General features: G+C 46.4%; 1 protein-coding gene across 1 annotated transcript; it reads right to left on the bottom strand.

The window, feature by feature from the left end:
- Positions 1-351: 351 nt before the first annotated feature.
- On the bottom strand, positions 352-19809 carry LOC117060273 (protein FAM234A-like). The gene is given in 5 exon segments (XM_033172486.1): positions 352-573; positions 2283-3123; positions 3125-3348; positions 7008-7158; positions 19655-19809. Coding segments are annotated over 5 exon segments (1593 nt in total).
- Positions 19810-21788: the final 1979 nt, after the last annotated feature.

Below are 21788 nucleotides of genomic sequence, written 5' to 3'. Positions count from 1 at the left end.
TTCCCCTGCAATTGATTTTTTAAACTGAAACACACACACACACACATGCACACACACCCCCATAGACTGGTTGCGACTGGAGGTTTGTTGCAAAAAGGGGACAGCACTAAGCAGCATGGGAGAATCCGGATCAAATCTCCGTGAAGCAACAGCCGCCCCATCATCCAGCCCCATCATTTTATTTAGAGCAGGGACAATAGCGAGCTGCCTCCCGGGGCTCAGTGGGGACGCGGAGGGTGTCTTCTGAAATGCAAGCGGGGCACGCACACAACCCCCCAGCACAGACGCCGTTTCTGAGGCGCTACTCCCGCCAGCTCCCCGCGTGGCTCTCCCCTCGGCCTCACGCCTAGTTCACCAACGGCCTGTCGCGAACCTCCCTGCCGCGAGGAACACGGCCACGCCTGGGCTGAAGTGGTTCCGGGTCGGGAGAAGCCGCCGACATGGAGCGTTGGGGGCCCGCAGGGCCTCCAGGAAGCCGGGTGGGGGACCCTGCTGCGGGCCAGGAGCCACCATTGTGCAGCACGCCAGACACGGAGGGAAGGAGGGAGAAGGGGACGGACGGCAGGAGGGAGGCTGCAATGCAGCAGGAGCAGAGGAGCAGCGGAACCGACCCCTTCCTTGCCCATCCCGCGCGCCCGCCCTCGGCTCTTCGTCCGCGCGCTGCTGCTGCTGCTGCTGCTGCTGCTGCTACTGCTACTGCTACTGCTACTGCTACTGCTACTGCTACTGCTCCTCCCTGCCCCGCTCACTTCAGCCCCAGCAGGCAGCTGACGGGACACCCGGAGCCGGGACTCGTAACAACAGGCACCAGCCTCCCTGGCCCTGACCCACCCAAACCACCGCCAGTCATCGCCGCCGCCGTCGCTGCCCCATCGCGCACCCCTGACCACCGCTGAACCCAGTTGAAGCGGCAGTTGAAGTGGCGGCCAAGTCAGACAGCGGCTGCAGCAGCTGTGGCAGCACGGCGTCCCTCTTCGGCATCCGGAGCGTCGGTGCTCCGCGGGGCGGGCTGCTCTGGGCTGCTCCCGGGCCGCTAGGCCTCGGGGCTCGGCTTTCAGTGGCGGCAGCGGTAGCGTGGCCGTCCTCCTCGGCCTCCCCTCTCTTCTGGAGTGCCAGCATTCCATTTCAATGGCCCCGCTTCAACTGCCGCCGCTGCTCCCGGCCCGATGTCTCTCCATCCAATCCCTGTGTCCCTGGGGCACATGCCCGGTAGCGCAAACCCAGAGACACACGGACTGGACGCAGAGACACTTGCATTTTATATATAGAGATTACTTTCATTTCCACACAGTTTATATTTTAGGAACCGTATATGTCCACATATATCACACTTTTAAACTTTCCAATCTTGCTTGTTCAAGATGGTGAAAACAGCTCTTCTGGGGTTGCCCATTAATGTATTATTATGAAGCAAAGTACAGTAACAAAGAGAAGGGCTCCCCCCCTTTCCGTTCCGTTCCCACATACCGATGAGGAGTTGAAATCTTCTTCCTCTTGATCTTTCTTGTCTTCTCAGTGGCTGGATTATTTAGCAAAATACTTTTTCTCCTCCTTGTCTGAAGCATGTCCAAAACTTATTATCTATTTATTCATTTAAGTATTGGAACTCAAGCGACGGCGGGGTAGCCTCTGGGAGGGCCGAATTCTCTCGGGGGCTTTCCACCCCAAAGCCCCCCTGCTCCTTCTTCCTTGGAATTCGTAGCAGAGTTAATGGGCATCCGCGGGTGAGGCAGGGTCTTCCCATAGTTCTGGGAAGATTTGGGAGGCTGCATACTCCCATCGCAGCCTTCAATTACCCCGTGAGAATTGGAGTGATGTTATAGTCAGCCATCACCTTGAGCGGAAGTCACATTAAGTATATCTATAACAAACAACAATCCAAACATTACTACACTATTACATGTTAACTGCAGGCAAGACAAGGCTTACCGACGATGCAATCACACAAGCAGAAACTCCGAACATGCAACAGAGAAATCCTGACTTGTGAGCATCCTCCTCTTCTTCAAGCTCTCTAAAATGGAGGCCTCTTTACCCACCATGCACTTCTCTTTCCTGTCAACAAGACAACCAAGTGTTGCTGTATTCTTCCTTGGCCAGTAGGTGGAGCTGCATCAATTAACATAGCAATAACAACAATCTATATAAATCTTTATATGTACTGAAGGCATGACACTCCCCGTCTGGTATCAACCAATACCACCACTTGAGTCCTCAGATGATAACAGAATCAGTTCAGAGACTGGCCTAAGGAATAACTTTGTTTCCTGGTTTTTGCAAACTGGCTCAACCAGAAAATTGGCGCTCGAAGTCACAGGCATCTTTGTCAGGTAGCGGATTTCTTCCATGCTGAGCAAGGTGATTTGGTGCGTAGCGTTGTTGATCGCCATCTCCCAGAGTGGATCTTGTGTCAGACCAAAGCCGCTGTGGGCAGGAGAGTTGAACACCATCTGGAATAGCGCTTTCAGAGAGTAGGCATAAAGGGCCTTTGCTGTGTACAGGAGCACATAGTGGGAGCTCGTTGGAATGACTTGCACGAGGTGGCCGACTCTTCCTGGAACTCTTCCTAGAAGATGCAAGGTCCCAACAGATCCAATCTGGGTGCCATGTTTCCCTGAATAGAAGTGGGCTTGAATCTCCTCTCCTGTCTCAGCGAAGACCAAAAGGTTAGAAGTGCCGTCTCCATTGACATCTGGGATCTTCAGCAATGGACTCAGCACTGTCAAATTAGGCCTGAAGTTGGCAGTCTCCCTCCACAGAGTCTGGCCTGTCTCCAAGTCGATGGCTGCCAGGATGTCCGGCTCCCATACAATGAGGCAGGCTGGGGTGTGCTCATGCTCCCCAGAGCAGTCCATCAGCAGGAGCTCTTGGACGACAGGCCTCTGCCAGAGCATGCTGCCGTTGGTGCCTGAATGAGTGGCCAGGAAGGCACAGGGGGAGGCCAAGCCTTGGCTGGAGCAAGAGCTGTTTGTGCTGTTGCTGCTGGCACTTGTAGCCTTGAAGGCAAAGAAGACACCCTGGACCCGGTCCCTGTTGACATCCCGCACAGCCAGGAACGCGTAGGTTGCTGCATCCTCGTAGGTTCTGCTCCACATCCTTTGGGAAACGGGCCTTGCAGGACATAAAGGAAAAGGCAAACACCACTGTGAGGCACAGGAAGAGGGAGAGGAAGAAGGCTGCCCTGTGCCATCGTGAGAGCCACTTGAGCTTCTTAGGGGCCGCTTCCTTCTGAGTGCAGTTGGCCAGGCCCTCGGGACCTTTGCCCTCATCGTTCTTGAGTGGGTGGATCTTGGCTTCCAGATCTTTGTTCTCTATCCTTGCTGACTCTTTGGGGAAGAGGCTCGGATCCTTGGGGGGTGCAGGCGAAGAGAGGGAAGAAAGATGTTTAAGCACCTGTTCTCTGTTATTAGGTAGACGTCATCTCTGCGGTTTAAAGGGGAGAGGTGCAACCCAGCTATCTGTATCATCTTTAACAAATCCCTGTTCCATTGTCTGTAAGATCATTTTATCTTCTATAGACATTGCCGCCTTATTGTTGTCTTTTGTTCTTTGGAAGGCTGTACATCCTAGATGGTCCATGTCACTACCACAAGCGAGATCATCACTAGAGGGGCCCACGACAGGACAAGACAGAGGGCTCTTGTTAGGTAATTCTTTTATGAGGAAATGGTTGCAGCATGGTTGGAAAAGAGAAGGGCGTCCATTCTCTAGTGTGCTTGTAAGCATGCTGTTAACAGAGTTTGGTCTGTGTATGCTTCCTAGGCAGACGTCTCCTATAATGACCCATTCTAAGTCTAGTTTCTGAGAGTAAGGAGCATTGTGAGGACCATTAATTTGAGCTCTTGCTTTGTGGACTCGTAAGATGTCTATCCCAAGGAGTAAAATTATCTGAGCCTGGGGGGGGTCTAATTCGGGTATCAGGTGCGCTATGCATTTCAAATGTGGGTGATAAACTGCTGCATCTGGTGTAGGAATCTCAGACCTGTCATCGGGAATCTGATTACATTCAATAAGAATTGGGAGAGTTAAGGAAGTTTGTCCATCTAAGGACTCTACTCTGTCACCCGATGCTCTTCTCCCCGCCGTCTCTATAATACCCACACACGTTTTCAAGGAGTAGGGAGAGCTGGGACCTTTGATGTTAAGCATATCAAAGAAGGTTGGGCTGGCTAGAGACTTGTTACTCTGGTCGTCTAAAATGGCATATAGTTTAACGGCTTTATATTCTTTACCTGCAGGGTAGAGTTTGACTAAACAGATTTTGGAACAGGACCTGCCAGTAATGACCTTACAGTCCTTGGCGAAGTGAAAAGAGGAGCAGCACTTGTAGCAAATGTTCTGTTTCAGGAAGGCTTTGTGTTCTCCCAAAGACTTCTCTCTGAAGGTTCTACAATTCTGAAGAGGATGAGGCTTCCAGTGTAGGGGGCACTGCTTACCAGGGTCTTTGATTCTCGTCTCCGTGAGAGAAGGGTTGGCAGACCTGTAAAGGGAATCTGGAGGATTCACATTAGTTTTGTGTACTGCTACTGGGCGTTTGCTAGTCTTAAGTCCATGGAAATAACACTTGACAGTGAAAAATCAAAACTAGGATCATTTCTTGTCTTGGCCTGTTGGCTCACGAAATCCATGAAAACAGAAAAGGAAGGATACAGAACATTATGCTTTCTCTTAAATTTAGAACCATGTGCAATCCACTGTTCTTGCAAGTTGTAAGGTAACTTTTGTACAATGGAGTTGACACCTCTAGCTGTGTCAAGAAATGCAAACCCAGGTAAGTCTCCTTCGGATTTAGCTACTTGAAGTTCCATTAGTAAATCGCTCAGTTCTCTGAGTTTCTGGTAAGCTTTGTTAGGTATCCTAGGAAAGCTATCAAGCCTTTTAAACAGTGCACTCTCTATAGCTTCTGTTGAACTGTAACACTCTTCAAGTCTAAACAAAATAAAATAAAAAATTCCTTCCAGTAGCATCTTAGAGACCAACTAAGTTTGTTCTTGGTATGAGCTTTCGTGTGCATGCACACTTCTTCAGATACACTGAAACAGAAGTCACCAGTCTATTCCAGATCATTTTAAGACTGGTGTCTGGATAGTTAATGTTTATTGTTCTAATTCGTTTGGCGTGTTCGGCAGACTCATTGCCAATTGACTAAGAGATCCATCTCTACACTGTACGATAAGTCTAGGCCTTCGATAGCATTTCGAAAGGAAGCATGCCAGGCTCAGTAGCTTTCAGGACGATCATTAAACCTTTCAAGTCTTTTTGTGACTAATTCACGTTTAGCAAGGAATTTGGCAAAGTCTATCGTGGTTTGGTTAACATGGCGAGTATCACTATGGTGAAAAAGTGTAGTGTAATCATACCTTTCGGGTGGCTCTGGTTTCATTTGACCTCTGTTGTACTGTTCTGACATGAAGGTTTTTCTTACAGGATTGTTTGTAGGACCAGGCTTGTCGTTTTCTTGTAACGGTACTGTGTAAAGACTTTGGGGTGTCGCTTTGACGTCCTCTTCTCCGGGTTGTTACAGAGGAATGTACTGTAGTTGCTTGGTTTGGAATGATGATAGACGTATTCTGAAGTACATTGTAGGGGATCTTGGAGTCCTGGGTCTGGGTTGAGTATGCTGTTGCGTTCACTGTCAGGATATACAGCCGCTTCTAGAGCATCTGCTTCAGCTATGGCGGCTGCTTCTTCTCTCTCTATAGTGAGCCTTTCTAGGTTTGCTTCTATCATGGCTTTCTCTTTTTTCATCTCCATTTCTTGTTCAGCAAAGGCCGCATGTGTTTTAGCGGCTTCAGCTTTGGTGTAGGCAATGGCGAGTGCGATACCTACGGTTGAGGATTTGGAAGAACCAGAGACTCGGAACCTTGTCTTGTACGAAGATGTTCGACTCTGACATGTTGCTTATGGAGATGTCTGACTGTGTAGAGACTGCTGTGTTGCCGTATGGAGGTGTCTGTGCTGACGGAATAGCAAGCCTCTGTGTAATCTGTATCTCCTATCTACTTGTTGAGAGGCCGCCATTTTACTGTTATGCCCTCGCTGCACTGTCTTGTGACATGTGCAGTTCGACATGCAGATAAACCTCCCTGTTCTCCAACAAGCAGACTATTTAGGAAATCTTGACTTTATTGAAGGAACAAAGATGAGATAAAACTAAAAGGCAATATTAATACATACATTAAGTATATCTATAACAAACAACAGGGACCCAGGTGGCGCTGTGGGTTAAACCACAGAGTCTAGGGCTTACTGATCAGAAGGTCGGCGGTTCGAATCCCTGCCACGGGGTGAGCTCCCGTTGCCTGGTCCCTGCTCCTGCCCACCTAGCAGTTCGAAAGCACGGCAAAGTGCGAGTAGATAAATAGGGACCGCTCCAGTGGGAAGGTAAACGGCGTTTCCGTGCGCTGCTCTGGTTCGCTAGAAGTGGCTTTGTCATGCTGGCCACATGACCCGGAAGCTGTCTGCGGACAAACGCCGGCTCCCTCGGCCTGTAGAGCGAGATGAGCACTGCAACCCCAGAGTCAGACACAACTGGACCTGATGGTCAGGGGCCCCTTTACCTTTACCTTATAACAAACAACAATCCAAACATTACTACATTATTACGTGTTAACTGCAGGCAAGACAAGGCTTACCAATGATGCAATCACACAAGCAGAAATTCCAAACATGCAGCAGAGAAATCCTGACTCGTGAGGACCCTCTTCTTCAAGCTCTCTAAAATGGAGGCCTCTTTACCCACCATGCACTTCTCTTTCCTGTTAATAAGACAACCAAGTGTTGCTGTATTCTTCCTTGGCCAGTAGGTGGAGCTGCATCAATTAACATAGCAATAACAACAATCTATATACTGTACATCTTTATATGTGCTGAAGGCACGACAGTTATCCCTATCTGAAATTCTGGAGAGCTGCTGCCAAACAGTGAATTCAGTACTGAGCTAGATGGACCAATGGGCTTCCTATGTTTCCCCAACTGCTGCTTGGCACACTTGGAATAGTATTTACCACAGCAGGCCAGGCCAGGGCAAGCACCAGGGCCATGAAACAAACTGGCTGCCCTGAGACTTCCGGTTTAGCGCCGGCCATGTCAGACGGGAGCTGAAGAGCTCCGGTTCCCCGGGGGTTTTGGGGCTTCCGTACCCGCGCTACGGGCCCCCTAAAGCCACGGGAAGAGCGTCCCGTGGACCGTGGTCTCGTGGGCTCCAGACGTGTTGTCCCCGCTCCCGATTGACCCTCGTAAGGGGGAAAATCGGGCGAGCGAGGCTCCGGCACGGAGCTGAAGAGACGTCTGCCCCCGGGAAACAAAGCAGCGATCCTGACTGATCTGAGCGCTCAGCACTTCTTAATTGGATTATGCAAAAGAAGCTCTGTGAGTAGTGAACTTTAAGTGACTTTTGGAATTAAAAAGAAAAAAGATTTGGACTTGCAGAGAGAACGTAAAAAGGAAGCCCGTTCTCTTGGACTGCTTAATAGAGCAAGGTAACGGCAAAGGAGCTAAGCCGCAACTAGCGGAAAAAAGTTTGCTAGTTTTGCTGAACTTTTTAAAAGTTGTTTAAAAGTTGTTTAAACTGTTTTATAAGACCTAATATTAAGGACTATGGCAAAAGAAGACACCGCTCGCCCTCTGGAATAGGATCCCGGGTCGGTAGCGGGCTGCGTTACTTTGTTGCCACTTGTTTTGCAACTGTTTACCAGCGGAGACATTTTAACTTCTTTGTGGCTGGCTACAGTCTTTATTTTGGACTTGGTGGTTACATTGCAAAAAGAGTAGTAAAGTACTGTCTTGGACTGTCTTAAGGATTAATTTTTTCTTGGCTTTTGATGAACTTTAAAACTTTTAAAACTTTGGAAACTGAAGCCTAAATTTTGAATGGTTGGTCGAAACTGTTTGGGACTCCTGGCTCTGTTGTTCCTTTGTTCTCGGAATTAGCATGTTGGCCACCTGGTGTTGACTTTTGGGACTGTTGGTCTTTCCCTGTGAATGTCTGAGACAATTACAACAACTGAAGTGACCTTGAAATACCAGCTGCAGAGTGTTTTGGAAATGCAAGATATCACAAGAGCAAAAACAAAAGAAACACGAAAAGCTTCTATTTCTATAATTACCCAAGAACAGATGGCGGCTGCCATTGAGAAACTAAATGCCAGTATTTCGGACTTGTCAGAAAGGCTGGGAAAAGTAGGTGAAGATGTGAAACAAACACAGATTTCAGTAAATACAGCCGTAAATACAGCAACAGAAAAATTACAAGCTGAAATAAAAGACTCCACTCAGAGACTGGAAAAATCTATTGGTGCAATTGAGGAAGGAGTCAGAAAAAATAGAGAAGAAATTGATAAAATTGGGAAGGAGGTGACAGTTTTAAAAAAGGAAACAGAGGAATTTAAAGAAGTAAAGGAGAAAATAAAAACAGTGGAGACGAAATTGGAGAATATTGATTTGGAAAAGATTGAAAAAATTGGATCACAGCAGAAGAACGTGGAAGAAGCTCTTGCGTTTCTGCAACTCCGAGAGAGAGAAGGGAACCTCCGCCTAAGAAATCTTCCAGAACTGGAAAAAGACAGTCTGAAAGCCTTTATAGTTAATGAATTTTCAACATTCTGGGAGCTGGAGGAGAACGACGTCTCAGCACTCATAGTGAAGGCCTTTAGATTTGGATCCAGAGGAAAGAAAAGTTCCAAAGTGGTTAATGATTGTTTGATTGTACTACAGAACAGATACCAAAGAGACTATATTTTGGATTTACATTATAAGAACAACCTGGTGGTACAGCAGAAGAAAATCATAATTTTTAAAGACATCCCCAAATATTTCCTTGACAAAAGAGTATCCTATAACGACTTGGCATCGGAGTTAAGAGTAAGGAAAATTCCTTACAGTTGGGAATTTCCAGAGGGCCTTGCATTTACATTCAAAGAGAAGAAGATAAGGATAAGATCCCCGGCTGAGAAACAAAAATTTCTGGACAAACATCTGGAAGATTTTAAAGGTTCAGCATTAGATCCAGCTTTCTTTTTTCGACTTCCAGGAGTACTGCCATTGCCAGGGGCACCGAGGCCAGAAGATTTAGAAGATTCAGAAAAAGACAAGAAAGCAGAGGCGTCTGGAGGAGTAGATTAGAAGATGGCCCTGAAATTGATGACATGGAATATTCGGGGACTGAACCAGAGACCGAAGAGACACAGAGTTTTTCATAGTTTGGAGAAGAAGAAATTGGACATTGTATGTTTACAGGAGACCCATGTAGTTCGACAACACAGAAGGATTCTACAAAACAAAAAGTTAGGCCAGGAATTTATTTCATCGGATAAAGTCAAGAAGAGGGGAGTGGTAATTTATGTAAAAGAAAAATACAGCCCAAGACAGTTATTTAAAGATGAAGAAGGGAGATACATTGCTATTGAAATTAAGGTACAAGGCGAAATTTTTTTGATCCTGGGACTTTATGCACCAAATGATGGAAAGTCAATTTTTTATAAAAAGATCCATGATTTGCTATTGGACTATCTGGAATATAAAATAGTGTGTCTCGGAGATTTTAATGGTGCAGTTTCCACATTAATGGACAGATCCCAAAGGACAAAAATCACAAATGATGGGAAGCTGCCAAAAACGTTTTTTGAAATGGTTGATAATTTGAATTTGGTGGATGCTTGGAGATTGAGAAACCCAACTGAAACAGAGGCAACTTATTTCTCAGAACCTCAGAAGTCATGGTCGATAATAGATTACATCTGGATTTCAAATGAATTGACACCGAAAATACAAAAAGCAGAAATTGGTCCTAAGACTTATTCGGACCATAATCCTGTACAATTGAATTTAAAGGTAGTTTCCAAGGACTCCTTTAGATGGAGAATGGATGATGCATTGATGAGAGATACCAAGCTGATAGAAAGAGCTGCAAAAAAGATGAAGGAATATTTTCAAATCAATTTGAATACTGAGGTGGAAAAGAGGATAGTATGGGACGCAAGTAAAGCGGTAATGAGAGGGTTCCTCATTAGTGAAAAAGCAAAAAAGAGGAAGCAGCAAAATGCAGAAATGGAACGATTGCTGAAATTGATTAAAGGAAAAGAAAAAGAACTAAGAGGTCACCCTAAAAATCAAAAAATACAGAAAGAAATTAAATACTTACAGTCCCAATATACAAAAATACTGAATCAGGATTTAGAATGGAAGATAAAATTGATGAAACAAAGAACATTTGAATCAGCAAATAAATGTGGAAAGCTATTAGCTTGGCAGTTGAAAAAAAGACAAAAAGCAAATATCATCAACAATTTAGTAATTAATGGAAGAAATGTGGAGAACCCAGAGGAAATTAGATGGTGTTTTCAAAGATATTATAAACAATTGTATAAGGAAGATGAAATAGAAGAACTGGAAATAGACCAATTTCTAGAAAAAAATGGATTACATAAAGTCCCAGAAGATAAAATTAATATGCTCAACCACCCGATTACCATGCAAGAGATAGAAGATGCAATCAACAATATGCAGATAGGGAAGGCACCAGGACCAGATGGATTAACTGCAAAGTATTATAAAACGTTAAAAGATTGGCTATCACAGCCTCTGAAAGACGTTTGCAATGATCTATTAGAAGGAGGTAGGGCACCAGAGACATGGAAGGAGGCCTATATCACACTGATTTTGAAACCAGATTCAGATAAGACTTTGATGAAAAATTACCGGCCGATCTCGTTATTGAATGTGGACTATAAAATATTTGCTAATGTCATGGCTATGAGATTAAGGAGAGTGCTGAAGGATTATATTCATAAGGATCAAGCAGGTTTTTTACCAGGAAGACAAATAAGTAATAATACGAGAATCATCGTGGATATTTTAGAAAAACTGGAAAAAACATAAATACAGATTCAGCATTAATGTTTATTGATGCAGAAAAAGCCTTTGACAATATATCTTGGATTTTTATGAAGAAAAACTTAGAAAAGGTGGCAGTTGGACAACGATTTCTTAATGGCATCAATGCCATTTATACAGAGCAAAAAGCAAAAATTATAATCAACAGTGTGATATCGGAGGAAATTAGAGTTGAGAAAGGAACAAGGCAAGGGTGCCCTATCTCCCCTTTACTATTTATCACGGTCCTGGAGGTCCTCCTAAATATGATAAGGTCGGAGAAACAGATCAAAGGAATAAGGGTGGGAGAGAAGGAATACAAATTACGAGCCTATGCAGACGATCTGATGTTATCCCTACAAGAACCTGAAAGCAGTGTCCCCAAAGCCTTAGAAATAATTGAACTTTTTGGACGTGTAGCCGGCTTTAAATTAAATAAGGTGAAAACCAAAGTATTGACTAAAAATATGAATCCTGTGCAGACACAGAAGTTACAGGATCATACTGGCCTTAATTTTGTTTAAAAAGTAAAATATCTAGGAGTTAACAGCAAAAAATCTAAACCTGTTTAAGGATAATTATGAAAAAGTGTGGGCCAAGATAAAAAGAGACTTAGAAACGTGGACAAGATTGAAACTATCATTGATGGGCAGAATAGCTGCTGTTAAAATGAACATATTACCAAGGATGCTGTTTTTATTCCAAGTGATTCCAATCTTAGATAAACTAGACTGTTTTAAGATATGGCAAAAGGATTTGACGAAGTTTATCTGGCAGGGGAAGAAGCCAAGAATTAAATTTAAGATATTAACGGACTCTAAGGAAAGAGGAGGCTTTGCCCTGCCAGATTTACGGGTTTATTTTGAGGCAGCAGCCTTTTGCTGGTTGAAAGACTGGTTTAAACTAGATAATACTGATGTGTTGGACTTGGAAGGTTTTGATAATGTGTTCGGATGGCATGCGTATCTTTGGTATGACAAGGTAAAGGCCCACAAAGCTTTTAAGAATCATATAGTTAGAAAAGCTCTTTTTCAGGTTTGGATGAGAAATAAAGATTTATTGGAGAGAAAGACTCCCAGATGGATTTCACCTGTAGAGGCCAAGGCCTACAAAAGACCTAATATGTCTGCAAAATGGCCAAGATATGTAGATATACTGCAGCAAGAAGGTGAGACGTTTAAGTTGAAAAGTTACAATCAAATGAAAGAAGAAGTCACTGACTGGCTGCAGTATCGCCAAATTTATGAGATTTTTAGATTAGACAAAAAGATTGGTTTTCAAGTGGAAAAATCAAAGCTGGAAACAGAGCTAATTGAACCAAACTCTAAAAACCTTTCCAGGATGTATAATCTGTTGCTAGAGTGGCATACGAAAGATGAATTGGTTAAATCTGTAATGATAGATTGGGCAAAAGATGTGGGACATAATATTATGATGGATGACTGGGAGAGGTTGTGGAAGGAAGGTATCAAATTTACTGCTTGTAATGTATTAAGAGAAAATATTATGAAAATGATATATAGGTGGTATTTGACACCAGTGAAGATAGCTAAGATATATCATGTTACAAGTAATGTGTGTTGGAAATGTAAAACTGCAGAAGGTACCTTTTACCATATGTGGTGGACATGCCCAAAGGTTAAGGCTTTCTGGGAGAAGATTTATAACGAACTTAAGAAGGTAATGAAAATTACTTTTAGTAAGAAACCAGAGGCCTGCCTTTTGAGCATGACCAGTCATGAGATACCCAGTCAGGATAGAGTGTTTTTTATTTATGCCACAACAGCCGCTAGAATTTTACTTGCAAGAAACTGGAAAGGTGAAGAGATCCCGACAGTGGAAGAATGGCAGATGAAGCTAATGGACTTTATGGAACTCGCTGAACTGACCGCGAGACTCCGAGACCAGAGGGAGGAGAAGGTGCAACAGGATTGGAAGAAATTTAAGGACTATTTAAAAAAGCGTGTAAAATTGGATGATATATGAGCAGAATTAGCTTGTTAAATTGGCTTTAGCTAGTTGATGTTAGATAAAAATAGCATATAAGAAGTATGGTTATGATCGATTTAAAGGTTTAGGATTGTTTTAGGATATGTAGTTTAAGTAATGAATTATATCTGATTAATTAATATCTTGAAGACTACTAAGAAGTGTGGTTAATGTTATAAAAATAAATACAAAGTTACTAAAGTATATTAATACTGAACGCAGTTGAGGGAACGGGGGAAGTCCCCCCCCCCCAAAGAAGATTGAAACTAGAATTAAATAATGATAGTTTATTGTTCCAGTGTATGTAGGTATGTATAAGTTTTCTTTTATTATTTTTTGTTGTTTCTGTTTAATGTGTTTATTATGTTTTCTTTATTATGTATTTGTGTGTGTATTGTGTTTTTGTTGTTTAATGTGAAAATAATAAAATATCTTTTAAAAAAAGAAACAAACTGGCTGCCCTGCCACTGCATCCTGCTCCAAGAAGGCATTCCAGGTTGCAAAATGACAACCCCAAAGGAACCTGTTTCAGAAAGAACTCTCCCGCTCTGCGCTCACGACAAGCTGCCAAACAGGTGGCCTGGGGTGTTGCCAAAGAGGCTCTGATGAGAGTTTGAAATCTTGGGCTTTCACAGATGACCAAATTCCTCCATCAGCCCAGCTGTCATTCCTTCCCACTCAGAGCGAGAGTGGGACTGTCTCCTTGCCCGTGAACCATAGCAAATGCACAGCTATCCCAAGAATCCGCCAGCCTGCTTAATGAGACGCAAGATCCCCATGGCTTCTCCAATGTTGAGAGTCATGAAGACCACACCAACCACCTGTCTCCTTGATCCTTGCCCATCCTGGCTAATAAAAGCAAGCCAGGAAGGGCTGGGTGATGGGCTTCGTGGGGTGGTGAATGCTTCCCTCTGTGAGGGAGCCTTCCCAGACCCGCTGAAAGAGGCAGTTATTAAACCGCTTCTTAAAAAACCATCTTTAGATGCAGCCAATATGACCAACTATCGCCCAGTCTCAAATCTTCCATTCTTGGGCAAGGTGATTGAGCGAGTGGTTGTTGAACAACTCCAAGCACACCTGAAAGAATCGGACCATTTGGACCCCTTCCAGTCAGGATTCAGGCCTCATCATGGGACTGAAACTGCCTTGGTCGCATTGGTCGATGATCTCCGGTGGGCTAGGGACAAAGGTGAGAGCTGTTTCCTAGTTCTACTGGATCTCTCAGCGGCTTTGACACCATCAACCATAACATCCTTCTGGACTGTCTAGAGGGGTTGGGAGCTGGGGGCACTGTTACACAGTGGTTCCACTCCTTCCTCCAGTGTTATGTATTGAAGTTCTCACCCTAGGCCACTAGGGGTGTTGTGTATATGTTTCACTCTTCCCACCGCGACTGCAGTTCTCACTCAGGTCCACATGCAAATGTAGGATTGAGAGTGCCGTTCACGGATTGGGTAGCTAGAGAGAGTTGTTACTGTTGCGTGTTACTGAGTACTATATAAGCAGGCTGGCTCAGCCCTTCAGTTCAGTTCTGTTCCAGCCTGAGAATAAAGAGAGCTGCTTGGAGAATCACTGTGTCGTCTGCTATTTCCACCCACCATAGCTGTCAAGTTTCGGATTTGAAAATAAGGGATCAGCAGTCTCACCTATCCCGGGGATAGTCACATGTCGGTGGTGGGCGGAGCTAGAAGCAAAAGTGGGCGGAGCAGCAATGTAAATTCCAAGCGGGCTCGGAGCGGAGCAAAGAGGAGGGCAGCCATGTGCTCTGTGCGATGGAGCTCCACCGTCTTCTTGTCTGATCACATCAAAACAGGACAGGAGGGGCTCGGCAGCAACGGATAGGGGCTGATGCAGGGGGAGGAATACACCCCCCTGTAAGCACGGGAAACGGCTCCCACTTGCTTTGAGGGCTGAGGCTTTTCTCTCCAAGTAGGCGAGGTCATCCCACCCAGTCCCTGGCCAGCAGGGGAGGAGCTGCTTCCATTAAAAATGGGAAATTTAAGGGAAATAAAAAATAAGGGAGATCAGCGGGAAACTGCTTAAAATAAGGGAGAATCCCGGGGAAAATGGGATACTTGACAGCACTGCCACCCACTACTTAATATCCTGGGTCGTGTTCAGAAAGTGGTGGTGGGGGATGTATGTTCAGACCCCAGGGCTCTCACTTGTGGGGTACCTCAGGGTTCTGTCCTCTCCCCCATGCTTTTCAACATCTACATGCAGCCGCTGGGAGAGATCATCAGGGAGTTTGGGCTGGGTGTTCATCAGTATGCGGATAATACCCAGCTCTACCCTTCTTTCAAATCAGAACCAGTGAAGGCGGTGAAGGACCCGTGTGAGTATCTGGAGGTGGTTTGAGGATGGATGGCGGCTAACAGATTGAGGTTGAATCCTGACAAGACAGAAGTATCCCATGGTCAGTAATACTAAAAGGGAAGGGAGTTCATGATGGATGGGAGTTTGTTAAAATGGAGATATTAAAAGCACAACTTCAAGCAGTACCAATGGGATGAAAACATGGAAGGTGCCTTTTAACTGAGTTAAGATTTAAAAGGGATATGTACAAAAAAATGGAAAAGGGGGGAAATCATCAGAGAGGAATTCAAACAAATAGCCAGCACGTGTAGAGACAAAGTCAGAAAAGCTAAAGCACAGTATGAACTCAGGCTTGCTAGAGAGGTTAAAAGCAATAAAAAGGGCCTTTAATGGGTATGTACGTAGCAAAAGGAAGGAGGAGGAAATGGTGGGGTAACTTAGAGGAGAAGATGGTGAAATGTGAACAGGGGACAGAGAAAGGGCAGAACTCCTCAATGCCTTCTTTGCCTCAGTCTTCTAAAAAAAAAACCACAATGCCCGACCTGAAGAATATGGAGCAGATGATTTAGCAGGGGAAACACAGTCCAGAATATGTAAGGAGGTAGTACAAGAATACTTGGCTAGTTTAGATGTATTCAAGTCTCCAGGGCCAGATGAACTACATCCAAGAGTATTAAAAGAACTGGTGGAGGTGATTTCAGAAGCACTGGCAGTAATCTTTGAGAATTCCTGAAGAGCAGGCAAATCCCAGCAGACTGGAGGAGGGCAAATGTTGTCCCTATTTTCAAAAAGGGGGTAAGAGAGGACCCAAACAATTACCGCCCAGTCAGCCTGACATCAATACCAGGAAAGATTCTAGAGCAGATCATTAAGCAAACGGTCTGTGAGCACCTAGAAAGGAATGCTGTGATCACTAAAAGTCAGCATGGGTTTCTGAAAAATAAGTCATGTCAGACCAATCTGATCTCATTTTTTGACAGAATTACAAGCCTGGTAGATGAAGGGAACGCTGTGGATGTAGCCTATCTTGATTTCAGCAAGGCCTTTGACAAGGTGCCCCATGATATTCTTGTAAAGAAGCTGGTAAAATGTGGGCTAGACAATGCTACCATTCAGTGGATTTGTAACTGGCTGACTGACCGAACCCAAAGGGCTCCTCTTATCCTTGAGAGAAGTGACTAGTGGGGTGCCACAGGGTTCTGTCTTGGGCCCAGTCTTATTCAACATCTTCATCAATGACTTGGATGATGGGCTTGAGGGCATCTTGATCAAGTATAGCATCTAGATCAAGGGATGACTCCTTTCATGGCAAACTATGGCTGCCATCCCAGAGCCTTTCCAGGGGGAGAGGAGGAGCTCATTGTACCTACAGCAGAACGATTTGTGGAGGGAATGCAGAAGATACATCAACAGCTCAAGGAGAAACTGGAAAGGGCCATGGAAATGTATAAAAGGGCGGCAGATGAGCATCGACGGGTTGGGGAGGTAATCAGGGTAGGAGACAGTGTGGCTCTCTTTGAAGGGGTTGCCCATTCAAGGAAGGAGCAAAAAGCTGGAACACCGCAGGTTAGGTCCCTTTGAAGTGATTGAGCAGATCAATCCGGTGGCTTTCAAGCTCCATTTGCCAGCCGAAATGAGAATCCACCCAGTGTTCCACAGATCGCTGCTATCTTTATACCGGGAAGGGCATCACTTTTAAGGGGGACAAAGAGTCCTGCCTGCCCCCTGAGTGTCGCGGACAGGGAACTCTGCAATGAGGTCACGGAGATTCTCGACTCCAGGTGGAACGGGGACAGGGTAGAGTACTTAGTGGCGTGGGAGGGGGAGTCACCAGCGGAGAATACGTGGGTGCCTTCCGACTGGATCACTGAGGAATACCTCACGACAGAGTTCCATGCCCTTTTCCCTCGCAAGCCCAAACCCCCCACAGTGTTTTGGGGAGAGATGTTCAGTCCCACTGATGACGAGGGGGAGTTCTGGGGTTTCCCACCCACAGCAGAGGAGGAAGGGGGGCACAGCTAGACTCATCAGGGGAGGAGGATGTTTCCTGGGTCTTCCCACCTCTTCCAGATGCCCCCGGGGCCTGGGAGGCCATTTTCTCCCCCACTGACGAGGACGACACAGACTTTGTTGTAGCGTGGAGATAGTGATTCAGCAAGCTCTCTGACATAGCAGGCAGGAGACAACTTCTTCATGTAACACTCTTTATTCAAGCAAACAAGACTGGGGAACTGAGGAGAGGGAAGCTACATTTATAGGGACAGTAGACTGGCTAGAAAGGATACATTTTAAATGGAGACTTCTTATTGACGGTTGCTTTTGCTTTTTCATGTAGATTGCTGGTTGAGGTTTGGGTGTTGTTGTTGTTGTTGTTGTTGTTGTTGTTGTTTTTAATCACAAGAACATAGGAAGCTGACTCAATCCATGTCAGATAATCAATCCATAACTGTCATTTTTGAACCTGAGACCTTCTGTTTGTATACAAAGCATTTGCACCCTACTACTGTGCTACAGAGACGCGGGTGGCACTGTGGTCTAAACCACAGAGCCTAGGGGTTGCCAATCAGAAGGTCGGCAGTTCGAATCCCTGTGACAGGGTAAGCTCCCGTTGCTCAGTCCCTGCTCCTGCCAACCTAGCAGTTTGAAAGCACGTCAAGTGCAAGTAGATAAATAGATACAGCTCCGGCAGGAAGGTAAACGGCGTTTCCGTGCTCTTCTCTGGTTCGCCAGAAGCGGCTTAGTCATGCTGGACACATGACCCGGAAGCTGTATGCCGGCTCCCTCGGCCAATAAAGCAAGATGAGTGCCACAACCCCAGAGTCATCTGTGACTGGACCTAATGGTCAGGGGTCCCTTTACCTTTTACTGTGCTACAACTATCCTCCTTGGAGATGTGGGGTATTAAATGTAACAAACCAATTCATTCATTCCATGAATGGGCAAACTAAGTCCTTGCTTTGTTGTACAGCTTGGCTAGTCCTGCATTAGGATTTCCTTTATCTCCAGCAAGTTAGTACTGCTGCCTGATTGACTTCAGTATCGAGAAGGTGTTCATCCTCTGAAGCATGCTTCCTCCCCCACCCTGTTTCTTTTGGTGTGCGAGTGGCTGGATCTCATTACAAGTCACTTAAGGAATTTTGGCTCCCTCTCTGCCTAATTAGATTGGTTTCCCTGCCTATTTCCAAAAAGCTCAGGCCTTCCTCCCCCCCCCCCTTCCTAAACTCCCAGGCTCCACTGTGCAAAATTAATTAAAGCAACTGCTAACTTGGCAGCAATGAGGGAAGGGAGCGGGCAGGAAGGCTCTGCTGTAAGAGGGAGCAAATCCAAGAAGGGAGCGTGCTGACTTTGCAAACAGCCACTTAGATGTGATGGGACTTGTGAATAAAAGGGGGCTTCACATTCAGTCCTGGTGGAAATAGCCGATTAGAGGTAGCAACTAGACCTTGTAAACCGGCATCTGTTTTTGTTTCCTATGTTGCACCTCTTAAAGGAGATTTGATTATGGCCTGCAGACATCCTTTTTACTGGGCACTCATGACAATTTGTGACCATGATGGTATCAGGAATGCAAAAGTGTTGGGGTGGACATTCTGCTTCCTTTCCAATCAGAGTATGTCCCATAGTAACTTCCTGCTGAACTCCTGTAACTTTTTACATGATGAATAGATCAGTTATTTTTTTTCATCCCATTTGTGTTGAGAGTGACCCTCCAGACAGCAAAAATTGAGCATCACAACATTCTACTTCCTTTGTTCTGCGATGCTTTCCCAGTGTTACTGCATTACTGCAGCCTGGTGGGACACGCTTGCACTACAGCACAACAAAAGTAAGGAACCTCCTCCCCAAAAACTTCAGCAGGAAGTTATGGAACATGCACTGATTGGAAAGGAAGCAGTATGTCCACCCCAAACCTTTCACAGGTGCAAATAGTATTAAAAGTACAATTCCATATAACTGCCCTGATACCATCATGACCACAAAGCATCATGGATTCCCAATAAAAAGACTGTCTGGAGGGGCAAAATCTGAATCAGGAAATTGCAGGTTAATAGCTCCGTATTTTAGCCTGGGCACTCCTTTACACCTACATGTCTTGTTTAACTTATTTAGAATATATAAAATGCAAGTGTCTCTGCGTCCAGTCCGTGTGTCTCTGGGTTTGCGCTACTGCGCATGTGCCCCAGGGACACAGGGATTGGCGCAGAGAGACATAGAGCCACGAGCAGCGTCGGCAGTTCAAGCGGGGCAGTTGAATCTGAACACCGGCGCTCCAGAAGCCGAGGAGAGCGGCCCAGAACAGTCCGCCCCACAGAGCGCCGGCGTTCCGCTTCAACTGCCACCGCCGCTGCGTCTTTTTGCTTCCCAAAAAGAGAAGCCGGTGAGCAGGAAGCAGCCGCCCCGCAGGCGAGGTCCAGCGCCTTTTGAGGGAAGCGTGCCTCTTTAACCCCCTTGGGGGTGGGCGTGTCCGCGCTGCTACCACTGCTCCACGGCCGGGTAGAGAAGGAAGAAAGGGGGCGAGTCGGGGGGCGCCTCTTCTTCTTCCTCCGTGGCGGCAGCTTTGCCTTCTTCCTCCTCCTCGCGCTCCGCTTCCCCCTCGCCGTCGCCCGCCTCTCTCTTCCCCGCTCCCTCCATGCTCCCGAAAGGCTGAGGGTGGTGGCGGCGACGGCTCCCTCTTCTCCCTCCTCCTGGACGGCGGCGAGAGTGAACGGGCAACTTTTTTCCACAGGGCGTGCGAAAGAAAGCAGCGGTGGCGGTGCCTCCTTCTCCCGCGTAGACCAGCCCCCTTCCTAAGCCCTGACTGGGCCCAGGCCCGCTGGAGGTTGAGAGATGGGCCGTCCCGGCCTCGCGCGGAGCTCCGCCCCCGTCTTGCCTGTCTCTTCTTCTCCCCTCACGCCGCTTTCCCGCCGCTTTGTGGTGGTGGGGGGGGGGGAGCGGGAGTGGACGGTTCTGCCCCCCTTCCTTTCTCCCTCAGAGGAGGGGCCACTTCAGTAGGGGTCAGTTCTGGCCCCTTTACTTTGGGGGTGGGGGTCCGTTTTGACCCTTTCTGCCTCAGGAGTGGACACAGTTCTTGCCCCCTGGGAAGGGCGACCCCTTTGGGGTCAGTTGGTGCCCTTCCCGCCTCTGAAATATGGCATGTGTATGTGCCATTATTGTCCTTTGTCCTTCGGGCGGCCTCGAGTCGCAACCAGTCTATGGGGGGGAGGGGTTGTGTGTGTGTGTTTCAGTTTAAAAAATCAATTGCAGGGGGAACTGGGGGGGGGGGGGAGAGAGACCCAAACTGCGAGTCTGCGTGCAAGTGGTTTTTTTTTTTTAAGGGCCTCAGGAAGCGCAGCGGCTCCTTCATCTCCCCCCCCCCCGTAAAAAAGCGGGCAAGAGGATAATTTAAAAACTCTTCTCTCTCGACCCGCAACCGACACCCTCCTGCTGCTGCTGCTGCCGCTCTCCTCCTCCTCTTTCCGGGTCTCGCCCAGGCAGCTGGCGGAGGAGGAGGAGAGCCGGCAGCGAGGGAGGGAGGCCGGTCGGCTGAGGCGAGACCGCTGGCGGCGGCCGCGCTGAGGGGAACGCACCGAGCGCCCCTTCACAGAGCCCGGCTGCGCGAGAGGGAGCGCATGTACCTCCCTCCTTCCCTCCCTTCCGAGAGCCGGTTGACCCCAAGGGAGAGAAATCCTATACATTTAACAGCAGTCCCCAAACAGCTCATGCAGTCAGAAGCTGCTCTTTCAGCACAATGCAAAGACTGCGCAAGAGAAGTACAGTGACTGCAAATTTTCCACTTCTCCAGCTCCTCCTATGCTACTGACAGCAGCCTGATATGCGAACATGTAATAGGTGGAGCGTATCCTGACATGGAGAGAAGTGCAGTGGGAAGCTTTGCCACCTTTATTCTTGGGGGTCCTGGTTGCTGACCCAGGGCACCTGTCTATAACTAACATTGAGGCAGAGTCGCCTCTGAAATTCTGTAGGACAAACAAACTGGTGTGATCTATACCATAGACCACATATGTTCTAGCGCCCGTTAATTTAACGGGCTTAATATCTACTAGTTTAGAATAAAATGCAACCTGGATTTCTCACCAGATCCCAGCATGCTTTTCTATTTGTATGAAGGAATCAGCCTGGAAGTGTTACAATGATTCCATTCCAGGTACGGGGTGGGAATCCAAAAGTGGACTGAAGCAGGATGTGGAAAGTTGTGAAATATGGGCACATGCAGAAGACTTCCTAGGTAGTCCAAGTGCAGATAACAAAAGCATCCCTGTCTTGCAATTTAGATCTCATGCCTTCCTGTGCTGCAGGCAGCTTTTCATACAGCCTGTTGGAATACAGTTTTGAGCAGGAGAGGGAGAAGGGAAACTGTCTCCAGTTGCAGATGTAGGCTGCACCCTTAGTGCTTAGCAGTGAAGGACAGGGGTGGGGGATCTGAAGCCAAAACATGCAATTCCCCAATTTTTCTTTCTCAGCCTTACACGTCTAAAGTAATTGTTTAATTCCAAAAGTCTCAACTATACTACCAAGTCCTCTGATATAATCGTTCCCAAACCTTCCTTGAATCCTGTATTTAATAAAGTACATTTACAGAGTATATGAATTCCAGATTTGACTCAGGACTC

This window comes from Lacerta agilis, chromosome 15, assembly GCF_009819535.1.
Source record: "Lacerta agilis isolate rLacAgi1 chromosome 15, rLacAgi1.pri, whole genome shotgun sequence".
In the NCBI taxonomy this organism is placed as follows: domain Eukaryota; kingdom Metazoa; phylum Chordata; class Lepidosauria; order Squamata; family Lacertidae; genus Lacerta; species Lacerta agilis.
Note: the sequence above shows the minus strand (reverse complement) of the source record. Positions and strands in the feature narration are given on the sequence as shown.